Below are 21,144 nucleotides of genomic sequence, written 5' to 3' on the forward strand. Positions count from 1 at the left end.
AAAGGAAAAGACATGCTGTAACCTCCCTGACTTGTGCTTAATTAAACTCAAACCTAATTGCGTGGCCCTCGTGGAAAAGTCACTCGTATTTTTTCCACGGCTGTTTTCACAAAGAAGACATAGCTGGCTACAAGAGTGACCAGATAGCTGCAGAGTAAATGTGGGGTGAGAGGCAGTTTGAGGTGAGGGAGTCACACTCCTGACAAAGTAAACACAGTGAGGATAAAACACGGAATCTTCGTATCCTCGTGGTCTCTCATTTTAAACACACAACCCGTAAAAACTGTTGTGATCCACGTTCTGCTTTGTCCAGCATTGCTTTGGGTTTCAGGCTGAATGGTTGGTTTTGACCTGTTCAACCTGCTTCCCTCAGGTAGGCGCTACAGGTGCATCAGACTCAAAGCCAAAACCACCCTGAACTCCCACATGCACTGACAACACAGTTCCACTCACCAATCCAAGGACTTCGCTCTATACACAGACTACCACCACGTAATTTACGTGTGATAACCCACACTGTAAATATATAGGACTATTTATTTGTATATTTTTACATTTTATATTTTTGGATAGGGTTCATGTGCTGCAGAGCCTTGCACCTCACCGCCCTTTCTCTTCCCACATGTCTGCACTGAGTGGGGATGCTCTGTATCTCACTGTACAGTGAATAGTGACAATAAAAGGCATTTTATTCTACTCTATGAACCCATCCATTCGTCTTGTGAGTCTCAAAATGACAAAACTGGAAAAACGTCTTTTGGCTTTTTGTAAATCAAACTGTGGTGGACAGTTTCGGTACGTGGGTGGGACAAAGTGCTCTGCGCCCCACCTGTACGTGCGGTGCTTCTTCTTTGTTGTTGTGGGACCAGTGTCAAGGTAAGGAGTAACAGTTTATTAGCTAGGCAGCTGACTGAAACGGCTTTCGGCTTCTTCGAATTTAAAGTTGTTGGGTTTTTTTTGTTGTTGTTTGTTTTGTTTTTTGCTTTGGCAACTGAATTTGTATCGTTAGCAAGTCCTGCTAGGTAGCGGCGTGCGGAGAGAGAAGGTTCGGCCTCTCGCAGCTACAGACAGGTGAGACTGTCCTGTTAGCATTTTGATGCTTTTTGGTAACTAAACCTCAGGCTAAAGATGCTTTTTGAACGATTTTATAACAAGACAAGACAGGTTTTTTAAGACTGTGCATTAATGTTCTCCTGCGACTTCTACGTTTCTGGTTCACAAGGCAGGAGCTAAGTCCAGCTAATTAAAGGCAGGAGCTAACTCAAGCTAATTAACCCTTGTAATGTCCTCGGGATTTCCATACACCTGTTGTCATACATCCTGGGGTCAATTAGAGGCGGGAGCTAACTAAAGCTATTAGAGGCAGGAGCTAACTAAAGCTAATTAGAGGCAGGAGCTAACTAAAGCTAATTAGAGGCAGGAGCTAACTAAAGCTAATTAGAGGCAGGAGCTAACTAAAGCTAATTAGAGGCAGGAGCTAACTAAAGCTAATTAGAGGCAGGAGCTAACTAAAGCTAATTAGAGGCAGGAGCTAACTAAAGCTAATTAGAGGCAGGAGCTAACTAAAGCTAATTAGAGGCAGGAGCTAACTAAAGCTAATTAGAGGCAGGAGCTAACTAAAGCTAATTAGAGGCAGGAGCTAACTTAAGCTAGCCTGTTTTAGGCAAGCCTGTGGACCTAAACGCAAAAAAACATAAAGCCATGCGTTTGCCTTCACACTTAAATTGTAGAATCATATTTAGTAAAGTGGTTTTGTGTGTAGAGAAAGGTGTCAGCGGTTCTTGACTTCCAGCTGCTGTGTTTTCCAGATGTATTCAGGTAAGATGAACCATGAGAACATTTTGGCTCAACTGAAGAAGGAAGTTCGCTCCTTGCTCATTTCATCCAAGAATGGTTTAGCTCCGGAAGAGCTCCTACGAGACTACTCCACCATGTTGGGCCATTCGATGCCCCTGAAAGTCCTGGGCTTCAGGAACATTTTGGATATGAGTCAGGAGATGCCTGATGTGGTGTCCATTAACTTCAGGCCAGATGGGAGCATATTCTTAAAAGGTAGCGTCTCATTAAGGCATCAGCGCTCTTGTCTTTGAACTCTTGAACAGGTTTAAGTATTTGACACTCTCGCTCTGGTTTCCTGTGCAGCTGTTGGTCACGAGACCACTCGACGCATCGAGGAGCTGGTGACCAAGCAGCGCTCTAAGCCAAACAAAAAGGTCAGCAGGGGAGGTGCCCGCTACTTTCCAACTCATTCTGTGTCCCACTATGTGGTCCTCCCAAGAAGAGGCCCCGCTCCTCCAGCCATCCCCGCACAGCTGAGGACGGAGCTGCGAATACTGCTCTCACAAGTATGAATGAAATGTGTTTAATGTTTTGTGTCCATTATAACCTGGGCTTTTAAAGCCTGCTGTAGATTTTGCAGCTGGTTTATTTGCTTGGTATAAGCACAGCATCATTCAAATGAAGCATGAGCAAAATGAGAGCACAGATTGTTGGCTTTTGTTGCACTTTATAAGGTCTAGCCTGTTAACGTGAATTTTGAAGAGAAGATACCTGACGGGCTTTTCTTTGTTCTGTCACCGTACTCTCAGTGGAGTAATAATGCAGCTGCTCTCTCAGGGTCCCATTAGGTTATCCGACTTGGAGGCTTCTTTCTGGCGCTTCTTTGGACGACCGCTTTGTATTCGCAACTATGGGTTCTACTCCACTGGAGAGATGTTGGGGGCAGCGGCAGATATGGTTGTCATTAGCCAGAGCAGGTTTGGCTCACTTGTGTTCCTGAGGGAGCATATGATCCCTAGGCCACTGCTCAAATTACCCGCCTCAACAAAGAGGGGTGGACTGATAAAACCAGCATTGCCAAGGACATGCAGGCCAGATTCTGAAAGGCCAGATGTCAAACTTCAGATGCCAAAAACACCTCCAGGTTCGTCCTTTGGGCTTTTTCTTGTAGTTTAGTTTTGCTCTGTTTGTTTTTTGCACTTCTAACTGTTAGATTTGGTGCCATGTAAATGAAATGAAACTGAGAAACTTGGCTTTGTATTATTGCACTAGTCTGCATTTTGAAACACCTTTGCATCCTCTTCAGCTGAAGCTCCAGAGAAACCAACATCTCTGAACCAGACATCTACCCAGAATTCCTTGGATTCTGCCCGTAGTGAGCCCGGAACCGTCGATAGCAAGCCGGGGGCGGACGAGAAGAACCAGGAAACCAAAGCTCAGCTTTCCCCAGAGATTCAGCTCTTTGATAACCATGTCCTCCAGGTTGGGTTTCATTTGCAGCTGAAATCCATCTCAGATATGAAATGTCTAATGTCCCATTGCTTCTCACTGGATAAACTGTGGCGCCTAAAAGACTCTGGTTTAGGTCAAACATTTGGGGTGTAATTGTTCAGGCACACTACAGCAGAAAAATCAGAAATAGTGCTGTTACTAAATCCTGTCAAGTAATGGTGAGAAATCCTATTTGATATACCTCGTATCTGTTAAGTGCAGTTTCTTTCTTCTTCTTAAATGTGATGTTAGCTGGAGGAGGGGCTTCGTCAGCAGATCCTGGAGAACGGAGTTGCTGGCACCATCAATCAGGAGCTGAAGGACAAACTACGAGCGGTGAGGCCTCGCACCGCTTTATCAGCATATGTCTTTGAGCCCAGTTTTAATCACGCAAGCATAACAAGTGTAAAGTCTGCAAGTGCTGTTATAGTTCATGTATGTGGGGGGAAAGGACGCGCGAGTATACGACTCGCTCTCAGCCCCTGTTGTCGCTCTGAAACCGCCGTATTAATCACAGATGACCGTAAGAGGTCAACAGACGTGTGAAAATGATTAACATGTCGACAACTCTGCAGGTCATAGGTCAGACGGACGGCGGATTATCAGTTCACAAACTGCCAGCAGAGTACAAGGTAAAAACAAGTTTGCATGTTTGTGTTGTTAACAGAGAGTTTTCTAAACATCAAACTGATCCAGGATGTTAGAAGCAGAGCCGTCCTAATCTGTCTGTGAAGGTTCTCAGTCATCCAGGTCCTAATCACTAATAGAAACAACCTGTCACACACACACTGTTGGCTCCCCCCCACCCTGGAGGTCGCCCACGATCACAGCAGACATTAATAAAAGATGCACACTCATCTTCTCGGGAATCTTAAATATCCTCCTTTCTTTCCTCCCAGAGGTGTTTTGGCGAGGACTTGCCTCTGCAGCAGAGCGGCTTTGTTAGCGTCACTGAACTCGTCGGTGCCATGAGTGACACTTTCCACCTGAGACCAGCAGAGGGAGGCAGTGGACAAGACTGGATAATCAGGACCATACATGATACTGAGAATACCCGTCCAGGTGTGTATTTATCATTGCACCGTTTGCTTCGCTTACATGAGGAATGACTATTTAGTGTTACTGTAAATATAAATGAGTGTTTAACCCACATCTTTCTTCCTTATGTTTGTTCACAGTAAAGTCACGAATTACAGTCACGTGTGGATTTCACGCGTTGGAGCATATTTGTGCAGTTATGACTTTCAACCAAGCAGGAAATGTATTTGTCTCTGTTTCTAGACTCAAAAGAGAGCGAGAGTTTTAATGATGATCAGACGTTTCCAATTGTCCCACCATCAGATGATGAGAACAACGAGCTGGTTACCAGTAACACACCCAAGGAAATGGTTTGAAAACACATTTTTTTGTGGTTTGACCAAAGCAAGTAATCAGTGATGCTTGATGCACGGACATTAAAAGTGATGACTCTGAACTGCACTTTACAGCCTGTAAGAGGAGCTAAATGTTATCGAGTGCCTTTTGTGTGTTTGTCTGTAGATTTCTGCAATTCCGGTGCATCTCAGCCCTGCTGTACCCCTCGACGCCCTCCAAAGTAAGCCTCTCAAACCACCGACGCGCCACTGTGCTCGAGAGCTGGTGGAAGTCTTGGTGGAGCGGGTGGAGTCACCCGGATATTTCTACATTCGCTTCAGCGAGACTGAGGAGGCCCGAGCTATGGAGAACATGATCTTTGCGATGAGGTGGTGCATGTGTTAGCAGCAGCAGCTACTGTACGGACTCTTTAACCGTGCCTACTCTGATCAGTACCATCTTTTTCTTTTTCCTCTTCTCGTCTCCTAGACGATGCTACACCTGTCCTCAGATGTCGGAGTGCTATCGCCTTCCCCAGAGATTTGTTCGACGGGGTCAGGTCTGCTGCGTGTCACCTGACGGAGTGTGGTTCTACCGGGTGGTGATCCATAAGGTGATCTCCCCCACTCAAGTGGAGGTGTACTATGTGGACTTTGGTGATTTGACAGTGGTACCAACCGCCAACCTCAAGTTCCTCAAGTAGGGGCCTCTGCAAGCTCTCGTTGAAAGGATGATTTAAAAAAAGAGATGTGTGCATATTTTATAAGTTTATCTGGCTGTTTCCCAGGTCGGCTTATTCGGTTCTTCCAGCACAAGCTGTCCCATCTTCACTCGCTGGAATTAAACCCACCTCTGTGAGTCTGTGCCTTAGTTTAATTTTCAGTTTCCTTACAAAGACAAGCCTTTCTATAGACTCCAGCACCAGTGCCTTGGTAATGCCAGCGTCTCAGCCATCTTGTGATGGTTTAATTGAATGTTTTGGCTTTCAGTGCTCTTATGGTTTGGATTCATAAATGAGTGTTGTGGTTGGTCTCCTGCAGGGCAGCTGGACTCCTGAGGCAACAGCCGACTTCCAGAAACTGTGCTATGATCGCACCCTGGTGGGCGCTCTGGATTGTTACAGTGGAGACGTGCTGCAGCTCTACCTGTGTGACACACATACTGATGATGACATCTACATCCACACTGTCCTGCTGAGCCAAGGCCATGGGACACCCTGCAGCCCTGCAGCCTCTGCAGCAGTGAGCAGCACCCACAAAAACACTGGTTTGGTACCATAATCATGATCAGCAGCAGCAGTTTATCATTCTTTTAACAGGATAGCTGTCAGGTCACACCAGTGAGTCTCTACCTGGGAGAGGGGGTGGCTGACCTGCCAGAGGTGAGGGAGGAAATGATTTCATCCCCAGAGCCAGGAGACACTTCTGAAGAGTCCATAATGGACAAACTGAAGGTAGCACACTGGTCTCATAGAAACATAGTGCAGGGCTATAGTGCTCTTGCCCTGTGGGACGTTGTTAGATTTGGCAAAAGATCATTTTATGTTTCTGGGTAATATTATTGGGTTTTTAAAAAATGTTTTTATTAGTTTAAAACTGTTAGAAAGATTATGGTTGTATATCCGCATGTATCCAGCTGCATTTAGCTGACTTTGGGTGTCAGCTGGGATAGCCTCCAACACCACCTCATCTGCATACGTGGTTAATGCCTCCATTTAGTGTGTTTTCTCTTTGCATAAATATAGATCTTCATTGTAAACTGATAAAGAAAACACACAGCGGTGCATTAGAAGGCCACAGCTATGCAGAGAATAACGTTTCAGACTGTTGGATAAGGTTGAGTTTTGCACCCACGTCTAACATTTGTGTTATTTATAGGTAGAGCTGGGCGATATGACCCAAAATTCATATCTCGATATTTTTTTATCTGGATGGCGATATACGATATATATCTCGGGGGTTTTGTTTTTTTTTTGGGTTTTTTTAAAAGCCATAAAGTAAGAACAAAAAGAGAGTTTAGTCAAAGCTGTGTCTCAATGTCAATCAGGCACTTTTATTAACATACAGCATAGATGTACATGAAGAAATTACTCAAAAATAAATTATGAGCATTTATTAAATAATCATGCTCCATAAATAAAAGAAAACAATGTTGTTTTTGTGCATAACAAAAAGCTCACAATTGTGCAGTCAAAATGTAAACTAAAAGATGCTGAGCATAATAACAAGCAGCTGCTCTGTTCCCAACTTCTACTGTGTGACTGACAGCCTGGAGTTTGAAATCCTCTTCGTAACCGTGTCTCTTACAGGTGCCATTTATGGTCCTTATAAACACACACAATACGGTAATATTACCTTGAAGCACAGTACGTATCACTCCGCGAGGCTCAGCCGTAATGCTCCGACAATCCATCAAGCGGTGCGGCTCTGTAGCTGACCAAAGTCGAACTAAAACATTTTTTGACAGATTGCACATAAGGTGCACTGTCGAGTTTTGAGAAAATGAAAGGATTTTAGGTCGTTAGCTCGCTAACATGTTGACGCTGTCCAGCCCCATGCACGGGGCGATCCGCGGTAACTCGTTAACGGAGATTTGCCGTGTTCATCTTGTCGTTGCCTGCAGGTGAAGCTATTGGGGAGGGGTTGTTGTGCTCAGTGAAGGAGAGGCGAGGCCGAGTAACGCAGCGTAGAGACAAAAATGGACGAAAGAGAGAAACTTGCGGCTCCACAAGTATAATTATAACGTAACATAGACTATATCGATATAAACGATGTTGTCACATCTTATATCTCGTATGAAAATATATCGATATTTTTTAAAAACTCGATATATCGCCCAGCTCTATTTATAGGTGTTTAATTTTAATCAGTTGGGAACAGCATCTTCAGCTTTCTAACTTCATTAGCTTAATTAAGATTAATTTCTTCCTCCTGAGCACTTCCCGTCCAAAGAGCAGATATTTGCCCTGCGTTAAACGCTGATACTCGAGCTCAGCACCAAACGACTGCTGCTCTTTGTACAGCGTCCTTAAAGACTGAAATACTCCCACCAGGATTGTCATTTAAATGTTTTTTTTTAAAATAGATTTGCAGCTTTACGCTGTTGTTGTCTGTTATCTGCGAGTGCAGTCTTTGCCTCTCATTGCATTCATTTCTCACATTCATGTAAAGCTTTTACTCTCCACTGTCCATAGTTCTTATCTTTGCAGCCATACTGTCACTGCTGCAGGCCTGCTGCAGCGCGCGCACACACACACACACACACACACACACACACACACACACAGTCGGTGTACACACTTGGCTCAAACACACATGTCATCTCGCTGAAGGGAGAGTTGCAGTCAACGCTGCTTAATGTATAGCTGGGCTGTTGGAAGGTCACGGCTTGTTGTTGGACTATAAATAAGACTGCAGCCAATCGGTGAGTGTTTAATGGATATTGTATTACAAGATTGTCATTCTCTTATGTTAATGAGCAGCAAGTTGTTAAACTGAACATACTGGGAAGAAGATTTGACAGCGTTACAGCGTGTCCAAATAGCATTTGACTGGTATTTTTGTATATTTTATATATTATACACACATTTTTCATATGCTAGTGACATTAGAGTCACTGAAGTTAAAGGTGTGGCTTTCTTCCCATCATTTATTAACCAGCTAGTTTTACAGGACTGATGAGGTTGCTCATCGAAGCAATCCTCACACTGAGCTGCCTGTTTGGCTTTGACTGAGAGCAGGCGTTCTTGCTCAGATGTTGGCGCTTCGCTCACTGTCACATCGTATTTTACAAAGTGAGGAGATGCTCAGAGGTTCTCTTTTCCTAAAATCTGAGATCAGAAGTGTTACACAGACCAGGTCGCGGCGTTGAAGCTAACCTAAGAAATTGAAACTGTGTTGTTTGGAGTGTTATGTAGGTCCTCTTTTTCCTGCAGGGTGATCGTTCTGTGGCCTTCCTCCATAAAAGTCGTATTCAGTAAGCTGTACGGTTCTTACAGCTCTCGGTCGCAGCAGATGGCCCCGCCCCTCCCTGAGCCTGGTTCTGCTGGAGGTTTCTTCCTGTTAAAAGGGAGTTTTTCCTCCCCACTGTCTCCAAAGTGCTGCTCATAGGGGGTCATATGATTGTTGGGTTTTTCTCTGTATGTATTATTGTAGGATCTACCTTACAGTATAAAGCTCCTTGAGGAGTCTGTTGTGATTGTATGAATAAAACTGAATTGACTTCCAGTTATAGATTTTATTTTCAAATAAAAATGTGTCTGTAAATTAACATTTATGGTCTACGTACTTTGTCTTGATGTACCAGGTTGAAGATGAAATGCCTGCCCTGGAGTATATCTGGGATAGCAAGGTTGTCCCTCACATCCAGGTATGAGCACCTGGCACTGACCCTCATCCACTGCTGTCTGTCCACTGAGGTTAAAAGACTGATGGTGGTTGTTTCCTGTTACAACTTGTTCAGGCTAAGGAGAAAAACCCGTTCAACGCTCTGCTGAAAGACCAAACCGTCACCTGCCCCCTGACACCTCCAGATCTCATTCAGACCAAGATGACCACAGCTGACCTCACGGTGAGATCATCTGAAGAATATTAGATATACCGATTACTTTTTTTTTTTTGCAGGGGGGGGTTGTTTTTAGTCTGTTAATGAAAATGTAATTTTTTCCCCAGACACAGAGTCCGACTGCTCCACCAGCTCCACCCGTCATTAATCCCACTTCCATGAGACCAGAGGAGGTGCTGCACCAGCCTAAGGATTCTGCCCCCTCCATGACCAGAACTCCTCTAATCCTCAGCACCCTGAGCCTCCACACTGCTGCCCTGGGTCAAATTCAGGATGGTACTCTGGGTACAGATGCACACACTGACTTACTTTAGAGAAAAGTCCACAATATGCACACAAGTCATGTGAGCAAAAGAATGCAGTCTTGGATCCGAGTAACTGCGTCACATTTATATAAATAACTTGTTCTGTAGAGATGAGATTCAAGCTGTGTTTGTGATTCTGAACTTTAGTTCAGTTTGTAGTCAATGCTAGATTACATCATCACCCATTACTCATAATGAATTATAGTTCTGCTGCATTTGTGGCAAGAACTTGTCTTTGGAAAGAATAAGTTAACATTTTGTTCTCATTACAGAACAAAGGTCCTGATTTGCACAAAAAAAGCCTCATCTCTCCTGCACGTGCACACATCTTGTAATGAGATTAAACAGTGACCTTCATTAACCTACATATGTACCTCATTCGCTCCATCTCCCTTACACTCTCTCTCTCACACACACACACAGACACACACACACACACACACACACACACACACACACACACACACACACACACACACACTGGCCTTCAATGAAATTAGTGTGTTCATGGATGGAGCGAGGGGGTATTGATTTCCACCCTGCTGCTTGCTATGGTGGATGCACCTGCAGTGAAAACCTGACATAGATTCAATTAGACCTGTTACCAGAGCTATTTGACCCAACAAGCTGCTCTCTGTGCGTTTGCCCTGATATCGATACACCGCCGCTCCACCATGCTGGCGCTTGTGCAGTGAGGGGAGGAATAAATACAGTGGTGGGTTTATCTACAAACATGCAGAAGTTTGAGTGCATCCCAAAAACATGTCACACTGAAGTTGGGCGACTTACTGATGACGTGCCCTGAAGTTTATTGAAATTCTCCCTTTTTAAAGAGTTTTTCTATTTTAAAGTGTAGGACATATGATTCACAGAAATGGTTTTAAATGTGAGTCTCGGACTTTGTTTTCCAGATGGACCCCTTTCTCACCGGTACCCTCGGAAATCTGGCGTCACGTTTCCTCTGTTTGGGTCCAGATAGGCTGAGAGTGTCACAGCCAGTAAACACATGTTGCTGTTTTTTTCCTACATAATTGAAGCTTTTTAAATACTGTGAACAAAGACAAAAAAATGTCATGACTGATGGAATTTTATTTGGAAAAATAAATGTTATTGCCTGGACTGCTTTAATATTTTTAGAGAACTCTGTTCATCTGACCCTTGTTGTTCAGGCGACCCAGCGTTTGTGTTTTTGGTTTAATATTCTTTATTTCTCCTTGTCAACTCCCCGTCTCCTGTTTCCTGTTTTACTTTGATAGTCTTGCTTCCTCCACATCTCGTTACGTGTGATTGCTCTCAGCTGTGTCCGATTCCCACGTTATCCCTCTGTGTATTTAAGTCCTGCGTTTTCCTCTGTCTATTGTCGCATCCTTCCCTGTTTGCTGTGTGTTTTCTAGTCTCCCAGTGTTTAGTTCTTAGTTTCAAGTTTTATTTTGATTTTTGTGAGTTTATTTTACGGATTATTTTTCCCAGCGAATAAAGCTGCCGCTTTGAGTTTACTGTTCTGTGTATGAGTCCTGCATTTGGCTCCTTCATCCTGCCTGCCACAGCACAAACTGTGACATTTTCACTTTGTTTTGTTAAGTATGGAATATTTTAAGACGTCTTAGAGCTGGAGGAGATGATGATCGTGGAGATTATTACAGCTAGGAAGGAAGCAAAATAAAAGTGGATTCAATTGTTTTCAATACTAGCTGTTTGGTATTTTTAAGCTGCTGAGACGGAGCTTGTTTTCTTGTTGGATTCACTGAAGGATCCACGTCTGCTGAGGCTGAATTGTTCAAACTCTTTTAATCGTTTGCAAACGTTAGCTCACTAAACTAGTTCATAAATGTCTCTTGTCAGTTTTTTTTAGTGTTGTTTGACTTGTAGTTCTGCACCTGCTCTGCTTTTCTCTTTACTGGTTTTGTCATCAGCACAGTGTCGCTGCGACCTTCATCACAACACTTAAGCTGCACTCACCTTGCTTACTGACTCGGGTTTCTGTTGTTGTTGTTTTGTTTTTTTTTGTTTTTTTAATACAATCAAGTTCAGTGCAATGCCCTCACTTATGAGGATCACTTATCCATTGCAAAACACAGGTTTTGGGTGCTGCTGCATTCAAGAGTCATATAGACAGATGCAAACAGGTACAGTCCCAATCAAAAGGTTAAGACCACTTAAAAAATGGCCCCAAAATCCTATTTTGCATGGTTGGATCTTAACAAGGTTCAACGTAGAGCTTCAACATGCAACAAGAAGAAATGGGAGTGGGACAACATTTTTTTGAGCATGCAATTTATTGAAAACAATACTTAAACTGAAACAGGCTGTTTTATAGCTGATCAAAAGTTTAGGACCACACCAAAAAAAAACCCTGTAAACCCCCCAAAACAGAAGTTCTAAACATGAACTCAGTGGTGAGTCGCTCCACCGTTATTGTTGATCACTTCAAACATTGAAAACATTGATGCTTGATGCCAGCGTTTCCATGAGGTGAGAGGGAACATTTCTCCAAGTGGTGAAGATGACCGCATGAAGGACATCTACTTCCTGGAACTGTTGTCCATTTCTGTAAACTTCCCTTGCTATCCATCCCCAAAGGTTCTCACTTGGATTTAGATCAGGGGAACATGCAGGATCATCCAAAATAGTGAGGTTATAAGAAGTCTCTTGTCCTGCAGGCATTGTGTACTGTAGCCTAAGGAGCTTGGAAAGAAAAGCGTATGGACTTCTTTAAGTTGCTTGAAGACGTTTAGCCTCTGATCTGAGAAGCTTCTTCAGTTTTAAGGTCAAATGGTGGCGGTCCCAGAGTCGCACCATTTGACCTTAGCCCCTTCCACTGTGGCGCATAGAAAACACCTCAGGTGGGATCTGCTTGTCATGCCAGCAACGTTGGAAACCATCAGGACCATCGAGGTTACTTTTGTTCTCCTCAGAGAATTAAACCTTCTTCCACCTTTCAGTGTCCCATGTTTGGTGCTCTGTAGCAAAGTCCAAACGGTCAGTTCTGTGGCGTTCAAGGAGACGAGACGTTTTTTTTGTTCTTGAAGCCTTTCAGCCTCAGATGGTGTCTGATGGTTATGGGGCTGCAGTCGGCACCAGTAACGGCCTTAATTTGGGTCAAGCATCGTCCAGTGTCTCGACTGACAGCCAGTTGGATCCTCCGGCTCAGTGCTGGGGACATTTTTTTGGGTCTTCCACTTGAGTTTTTGTTCCATAACCCTCCGGATCATTTAGGAAATATCAAATGACCGTCTTACTGCGTCCCACCTCAGCAGCGATGGCGTGCTGTGAGAGACCCTGCTTATGCAGTTCAACAACCCGACCACGTTCAACAAAGGAAGGTTTGTTTTCCTTTGCCAACAGAGCATCATGACAGTGAAATGACAGAAAATGACAATGAATCCACATTTTTGCACAGATTTGGCCTTTCAAAGGCAAGTGGTCCTAAACTTTTGATCTAGACTGTGCCCGTGTGCAGCTTTGTATACGACTCTGAATGCAGAGCACCCAAAACCTGTGTTTAGCAATGCATAGAAATGACCGAGGACTAAAAGATTAGCACAGGGGCAATGATGATAAATCATCTCTAACATTAATGATCCTTATAAGTGAGGGCATTGCACTGATCAAAGACAATAGTTGTGTCAATAAAATTAACTGCATCTTGGCTAACAGCACAGAACTTGATTTTCAGCAAGAGCAGGAAATGAGCTAATAATGAACCACATGTATCCTTCTGAAACCGAGGGGAGAAGCTAGAGCTTGCCTGCCAAAATGTGGCCAGACGTATGAAGGTCAAAGCAGAGCGTAGAGTTCTTGATCACTGTCTGCATCCTGCTGGGCTTCCTGACCTTTACTGGCTTACCAAATTATCCTTGTAAAAGGCTCCTAATGAGAGTGGCTCATCTCAGTCAAACAAAATCAGGAGAAATTATTAACCTACATAATTTATAAACACACAAGTATTTTCTGCTTTAATAACACAGATGTGGAACTTAGAACCTCCGTTAAACATGATACAGGTTTTGTAGACATTAGCTCCAGTTTAATGTTGCCAACACGACTCAGCTTTCTGCATGAAGCTCAGCATTTGATGACACATTTCAAACAGACAAACATTTGCCTTCACTCTGAAATCTTTCTGTACGCACATAATCGCACGCACAACACTCATTAACAAGAGCACACTGCAAAAAGCAAAGGCACATGCGTGTGTCAGGCTCCATTATGATGTTTGTGAGGGTGGAGGAGGGTGCAGCTTGGGAAGACAGACCCTCAGTAAACCTTATTAGGAAGGAGAGTAATGCGGTTGCAGCTGAATTAGCAGCCGACAGCATCCCTGTGCTGAATGAACATGAAGATCTGATGGCTTCGATTTACAGGCAAAACCCCAAACCAGACCGGCTAAAGAAAACTGTTGTTTCACAGGCTTTCGGTTCGGTAATTAGACCAAGCAAAGGCAAAGTTGTTGATAATTTAGTTGTCTGTCTCCACATTTTACATCCAGAGTTTGACCAGTTTCATAGACTGAGCCTCTCCATGGAAAGAAAAACTGATTTTCTCCTTTATTTTTCTAATATGTGAGATTTACAATCATGGTTTTTATAAAAGAAAAGACTGTATTCTGTGTCAGTTTTGTTTTATTTAACAGGTCATAATAAAAATGATCTAATCCTTACCAGGCATCAGATGAACAACAATACATGTCATTATTTACTGGAAAAAATAAAGCAAAGCAGACTCTGAAGCAGGGGCGTAATTTGCAGGGAGTTTGGGGGGTTATGACCCCCCCCAATAAAATTATGAATTATCTTGCATAAATAGGCTGTTGATTTTCTTTACTCATTTCAGGTATTACCAGCAAAGTAGGTGCACATTTCATCATCTGGGAATTTAGCCAGATTTATTTATTTATTTGGACAGAGACAGGTGACCCCACCCAATGTTCAGCACAAAGTTACGCCGATGCTCTGAAGCAAGACCCAAGGCAGACAAAATTCAAAGTTTGACTGATTTACTGAATAACAATGAGCATGTAGGCAAGATGACAGCAGGGGTTACTGAGAGAGGAGAGATAGGTGAGTCAAGGTGACGAGGCTTACTTGTTTGTCTCACTTGTTTTCATCTGTAAATGGAGTCAAAGGAGGTTGGCCATTCAGAGGAGCAGATGCAGTGACCTCTGGACCTGCTTAAAGGGAACAGGAAGAGTAAGCCACTCTTCAGCCACACAGATATGTTAGGCTAATCTTGCCAAAACGCTGGGGAGTCTTGAAGGAGCCTGATTACCACTCTAATGAAACAAACGGTCTGGCAGAGACTGGTTGTTGGAGCTGGTCCTTGAGTGCTGGTTGAGGATGAGACTGATGTGCAACAGGTCTGCAACCTAGACTCAGGGAGAGTTGGAACAGACCAGCGGGGGCCCATCCATGATGGTTTCCTGCATGTTATGCTTTCCTTGCTTCAACAAAAAACAAGGTGTGCTCGTTTCCTGTGTGACTCTACCAGTGTTTATCAGTTGTGGAGGAATTTTGCCATATCCTTCTTGACAATGTTGGTTCAGTTTATTAATATTTGTGAGTGTAACAGAGTTCAAAAAGAGCTTAACAATGAAGTTCCTCAAAATTAATGTACTTTGTGAATAGTTGGAGTCACCTTGTGGACAAATACTGCAACTGCATTAAGGTTCCAAATAGCTGCGCAGTAGCTGTCTCAGCAAAGGAAAATAATGCATGCTCATTAGTAAAAACACTCTCACAGAGGTAACTGTTAATATGTATTTTTATTGTAAGCAGTACTAGCATGTACACTGAAAGTTACAGGCATTTTGGTGCATTAATACTAACTTTATTCACCAGTAGCATTTTTGGTTAGCATGCTAAGCTAATACTAGATAGGTAGTGTGCGCTGTCTGGCTCCACCCAGCTCGAACACTATGAGACTGTAACTGTTGCAGTGCTTGTTAACAGACCGGAACGTTGCAGTTTTGTAACAGGATGATGACTGCGTGCTGTTATCTTTGTACAGGTAGGTGCTGTTACGCATTTTTACTTGATGTTGTTGTACAAAAACGATAAACAATGGTGTTTGTTTTATATGAGAAATTTGTGTTTTTTTTATTTTATTGTTGTTGTTTAAGAAAAAAGTAGAAATAACAGCTCTCACCTCGGTTAGCACAAGGATGGAAAAAATAAAAATACTGCTACTATATGATCGCACATTTGGTTTCAGCTAGAACGTTTAAAGAAAGACTTTGACAGCGTTGTATTGTAGGAATGTATATTAGTCTTTTGTTAACTAAGAACACACTGTCGATGATGACCACGTGCTGTTGTCTTTGTACCAGAATAAAGAGGGAACCCAGAGTAGGAGCAAGTCCGGTGTCACAGTGCCGTCCTTTCTACATGGGCGTTTAACATCACATTCACCATAGACCAGGGGTAGGCAATCCAAGGCCTCGAGGGCCGGTGTCCTGCAGGTTTTAGATGTGTCCTTGATCCAACACAGCTTATTTAAATGGCTAATTGACCTCCTCAACATGTCTTGAAGTTCTCCAGAGGCCTGGTAATGAACTAATCATGTGATTCAGGTGTGTAGACCCAGGGTGAGATCTAAAACCTGCAGGACACCGGCCCTCGAGGCCTGGAGTTCCCACCCCTGCCATAGACTCGCAGACCTGCAACAGCTGCATGAGCACAGCGTCCGTCACATCATTTAACTCAGGTTGAGGTCTGCTCTTTGAATGGACTGTTGATTCTTTTCTATCTGTTGCGCGACCCAGTTTGGGCCACGCTTAGCTTTCACACATTTGACTCTAGAACATGTTGGCATACAGACGGGTTTGCGGTCAACTCAGTGACTGCAAAAAAGCCCCAGTTGACTGTGAGGCCTCGGTGCTGACCTCTGTGCATTATTGCCACCTGCAGTCAGTTGATTTACTGCCAAATCAAAAAGACCACAAGCTTATCTCAGCCGACCACCTGACTAGTATTTTCTATGTTCTCAGGTCTCTTACTCTGTTATATGATGAGCGGTGCTGCATTTTAATGTATGCAAGCGTGTAGATTAGTGTGTGAGCAGCTCCTGTGTGCATGTACAGTGCATTCAGTGTGTAAATGAGGGTGTACTGAGTCACACTCATACGCTGAAGGATGTTTTCCAGAAGAGAAGCGCCTCTATTTTAATTCCTGTGCCAAAATTCTTATCACTCGTATTAATTTTAGGACAGCTGGAGGAATACAGGGGAGAACCATCAATCTCCTGCTAATCCCTCAGATACATAGCAGCAGTACCAAGAATTAAGCTTTATATAGGTGTTTTTGGAACATGGGTACTCTTTCATAAGTCTGGTGCAGGAATCAGGTAACATTATAAAGCAGTGCTCCATTTTTAGGGACTTTTTTTTTGAGCTACAACTGCATTTGGAACTTTTTTAACATAAGAGAAGCTGTGAGGCAAGTAGGTGTACTGTGATTGGTCCAGGTTTAAGTATGCCGATTGATTAAACACAGAAAATCATCTTTAAAAACTAATAACATTAGTAAAACCAGGGAAGTTCTAATAGTAGAAACTCCCTTTCTCTGGCTGGCTGTGATACCTCCACCTCTTCAGCCTCTCCTCCAACCTGCCACCTCCTCTCACTGCAGATTGTGGCAGCAGACCACACACCTGTCTCATTGTCCTCATGCATGCCCTGCACCTCCTCCTCAGACTCTTCTGCCGCTCCCGACTTCCTCCTGCAGCTCCACAGTTGCTCTCTTGACACTTGATCATATGTTTTTTTCTACATGCATTAGGACACCGTGCAGCACTTTCTCCTTCGCTGTACTTGTCCACACTCTCAAAGCGAACATCACAGCTGTTTTGCTCTTTCTCAGCACATCTCTTCTTACTAGCTTCAAAAGCTCCTCTCCATATCTTCATGTTATGGTCAAATCTGCTAATGTGGTGTACGCTGGAATATGGATGTGTTGAATATTTAGTACTCTGTATGGCAGTATAGTTATGGCTTTAAAATCAGTTTCCTCACAGTTTATCTTTTGTTTTATACAATACTTTTATTTACAGAAGCACACAACCATACACCTGTTCTTAAACGATCAGCCCTGACCTCTCCTATGTCAAAGACGTGGAAACCTTAAAGACATCCAGGGGGAAATAGGAAGAGCACTCCTAAACTTTGTGGAAACCCTTCACACAACTGTTGAAGCTGTTACGGCTGTAAAGAGTTAAACCCTATGGATTAACCTGCTAAGACCCGAACTCTTCCACAGCAGCATTTTTAATTTCTCTTTGATATTTGGGCTGATTGGGACCTGATGAATGTAAAAACAAAGAAGTACCAGATTTATTTATTTTTTTGCATAATTTTTGTTCATAAGGAAAATGAGAGCCACATATGAGGATATTCTTTTAAAATTTTGATAGAACAGTTGCAATATAATGTCCTGGTAAGTGGATATCAGGCCATTGTAGAGCAAGATTTAGTATTTTGGTCTAAATAACCCAAAATGTGATGTCCACACATGTGGACGGCAGGTCCTAGGAGGTTAAGAATGGGATGTCACTCAAGTTCATATGCATGTGAGGTTGTTCATAATAAAATTCTGATAATTATTAAGAAAACCAATCTTTTCAGCCCTTCCCCATTATCTATATTCAAGTCAGTACAGCTCCCTTAAATGAGGTGCCGCACTTCCTGCTGTTCTCCACCTGGATGCAGATGTGTCCAGGATTGTTTGCCAGCAGCAACCAGCTGCAGCTGAGCTCCAGGCTCAGTTAATATGCAATGGCACACACTGACAGTTCCATTAAACTGTATTTATGGCAGCCACAAATAATTGATATGCAGATATGGCAGACTGGTCGCACTCGCAGAATTGTATTTGGCCCAGCAGTGCGATGCATCAAGCTGCCACGCTCAGTGACAACAGACGCAATATGCACCATCACCGCGTATTGTTTGCCCTCATAGACATCTTTCACTGTCTGCAGCTTGTCTTGTTTTCCAGGTCGTGTTTTCCTCATTTCCTCTTCTGTTTTTTATGATTTACCTTTTTTATTTTTTTTTTTATTTTTTTATTTTTTTTTTAAATCCACCTGAAGCAACGGTTACTCACCAACTTGGAAAAACAAACAGAAAAACTGACATTTCATAAAAGATGGTGTGGCAATATGCCCACAAGGTAGAAAATGCTATATTCTTCTGTGAGGAGTAAGTTTGTCCTTCAGTAAGAACTGTAAATCTCTATAGCTAAACCCCTCTCTGCTCATTCTACCGAAAGTCCCTTTGGTGCTTTAGACTGGATTTGTACAACAAAAGCCCGTCAGCTGTACAACATATCTGGGATGAACAGGCTCCAGTTCACCCGTATTCTGTCTTAAACAGCTGCAATAGGCGTTTGTTGCATTAAGCTATAGTATTTAGCTTTTTCCAGACGGACATTAAGAATCTCGAATCAGAGAAGGAAAGAATAATATTTGCAGATTTAAGGCTAAGCAATGAAATACTCTGGTGATTACACTCTGATCAAACATTAGAGCAGAGTCCCCACTGATGACAGGAATGAGGACAGGACCCTGGCGTGTAAACGACGGTGGTTTTGGAGCGGAGTTAGCAGCTGTTTGAGACTCGCAGGGAAAGACCTGGCCGCGGACGGTGAGGTGGAGGTGAATGTGTGCTGCAGGCGGCTTTAGGGAAGAAGGTCTGAAAGGCAGAAAGACACAAAGGCAATGAATTTTTAAAGAACGGGGGCTCATTAAACCACAGCAGACATGATGAAATTGAATGAGGGGAATCTGACAGCGTGGGAAAGTGGAAGTGACAGAGAGAACGGAGCAGCGGGAATAGCTCGAAGGATGAAGCTGGATGTGAGGGGCGGATCATCCTCATCATCTGAAGCTTGATTCATTTATTATAGCTTCACCTACAGCACGCAGGGTTTGCACATGCGGTAAAATAACAGTGGCTTGGACATCAGAGATGCGCAGTAAAGCATTACAAGTAACATCTTACTGTAATCCGATTACTTTTTCAAGTAATGAGTAATGTAAGGGATTACTATTGCAACAAAGTAATTCGATTACTGTTACTTTCCCATAAGCACGCTGCGTTACTAAACCGTGATGTTGTTTGTGAGCGTCTCGTGACAGTGACGTACGAGCGTGCGACGTTCGTGGCAGCGACAGACGTGTGCAGATCAACAATGGATAATATGGAGTGCAGAGAGAGTACGAGCATTTAGTGTGGAAGTAATCACATTACTTTGAGCTTGATTCTGTCAAAGTGACAAAAACATTAGCGTCCACTGTGCACTCTGCGTGGGAAGAAAACTTCTTTCTACAGCCAAAAATTTAACTTGAAATCTGAGCGAGCAGCGAGCACGCTGCCACGGGAACGTGACATTCACAGAGAAACCCCCGGATCCCCCCACTGACATGTGCTGTGGACAAACCTCCACCCGCCCCACTCCTGCTAAACAGCTGACAATAGATTTAAGAGCTGCTGAGTCTTTGATTTGAGTTATTTTTGCTGTGTTTTACTTGCATCTGTTTGAAAGAGTGTAAACACAAAAGATTATTTTATATGCTGGAATATGCAGGAGATATTGAAAGACTGTTGCATATAATTTCATTTTGCTTGATGCATGAAGTTAAAAATTAAAATGAATAAAATACGTTTAAAAAGAAACTTTTTCATTCGATGGATTATGCAAAGAAATAGAACTGGGCTGAAAGGTCTATGCTTCATTACGCATTCAGGTTGTGTGTCATGTTTTTGAAAATTAAGTAACTAATTGCTAATAAGTAATCAGTAAAGTAATGGGATTACTTTTTTGGTGACTTAATCAGTAATTAGTAACTAATTACTTTTTTCAAGTAACTTGACCAACACTGTTGGACAACTTGAGCACAACAATTAAATGTGATGGGCTAATGCTGCTTTCTTAGTTTCACAGTGACACAAACACAGCAAAGACAACGTTCTCTGTTCTATGAACATAACATGCTGGGCCATGAAGACTGGGTTTATACAACAGGGAAAATATCCAGTTTGTCCACCTTTGCCCTGGATGTCTGTTTCACCCTAAACTGCACCACATTTGTTATATTGGATAAGACCTCAAACAAGAAGTCAAGACCATAAACCCATCTGTAATGTTTTCACATTGACTCCAAAACAACGGAGTTCCTCCTCACAGTCAGAGATGTTGCCTCCTGGTCATCCAGGTTTTAATGCACCTGTACCTCTGCTTTATACCGTCAGGACACATAACTATATAGACTCATCTGTCACCTTGTTAGATTCACATTTTCGTAATGCAAATATCACATGACAGCAACTCGGTGCATTCAAGAACCTAGACACGATCAAACCTGCTGAAAGCTGAGCGTCATAAGGAGAAGAGAGGTGGTTTAGTTGAACATAGCATCCCACAGGAGCATTTCTTGGTTTTACAGGAAGTGGTCCAAAAAAGAAACTATCCAGTGAGAGGTGTTTCTCTGGGTGAAGATGCCTCACTGAGGTCAGAGGAGACTGCTTTGAGCTCATAAGCAGGTAACAGTAACTCAAATAACCACGTTACATGCAGTAGAGCATCTCTGAATGCACAACACGTCCAACCTTGAAGCAGATTAGCTACAGCAACAAAGACCACAGTGGGTGCCACTCCTG

At 43.0% G+C, this 21,144-nt stretch overlaps 2 protein-coding genes across 6 annotated transcripts in view; both read left to right on the forward strand.

Moving 5' to 3' along the window:
- Positions 1 to 729: 729 nt before the first annotated feature.
- Positions 730 to 10,987, forward strand: tdrd5 (tudor domain containing 5). Of its 5 annotated transcripts, XM_005933795.3 has the most exons (19): positions 730 to 876; positions 1,010 to 1,071; positions 1,809 to 2,052; positions 2,143 to 2,345; positions 2,617 to 2,923; positions 3,086 to 3,261; positions 3,523 to 3,606; positions 3,846 to 3,902; positions 4,170 to 4,332; positions 4,552 to 4,658; positions 4,810 to 5,012; positions 5,113 to 5,322; positions 5,411 to 5,477; positions 5,664 to 5,864; positions 5,942 to 6,076; positions 8,929 to 8,991; positions 9,085 to 9,192; positions 9,294 to 9,471; positions 10,403 to 10,987. In XM_005933795.3, exons 3-19 carry the CDS (start codon positions 1,809 to 1,811, stop codon positions 10,468 to 10,470), a joined length of 2,574 nt encoding a protein of 857 aa, XP_005933857.1. In that variant the 5' UTR covers positions 730 to 876; positions 1,010 to 1,071; the 3' UTR covers positions 10,471 to 10,987. The 5 variants fall into 5 exon arrangements, with proteins under 5 accessions (XP_005933857.1, XP_005933858.1, XP_042081452.1 ...); XM_005933796.3 differs by lacking the exon at positions 1,010 to 1,071 and having other exon boundaries at positions 731 to 876; XM_042225518.1 differs by lacking the exon at positions 730 to 876 and having other exon boundaries at positions 886 to 1,071; positions 9,300 to 9,471.
- A 4,425-nt stretch (positions 10,988 to 15,412) lies between these two features.
- Positions 15,413 to 21,144, forward strand: part of fam163ab (family with sequence similarity 163 member Ab) — a 38,315-nt gene continuing 32,583 nt past the window's right edge. Inside the window, exon 1 of the mRNA XM_005933800.3 lies at positions 15,413 to 15,497. The gene's annotated coding sequence lies outside the window, so the exon portion shown is untranslated. The remainder of the gene's footprint in view (positions 15,498 to 21,144) is intronic.

This window comes from Haplochromis burtoni, unplaced genomic scaffold (assembly GCF_018398535.1).
Source record: "Haplochromis burtoni strain Fernald_Lab_line unplaced genomic scaffold, NCSU_Asbu1 Contig_173, whole genome shotgun sequence".
Lineage (NCBI taxonomy): Eukaryota > Metazoa > Chordata > Actinopteri > Cichliformes > Cichlidae > Haplochromis > Haplochromis burtoni.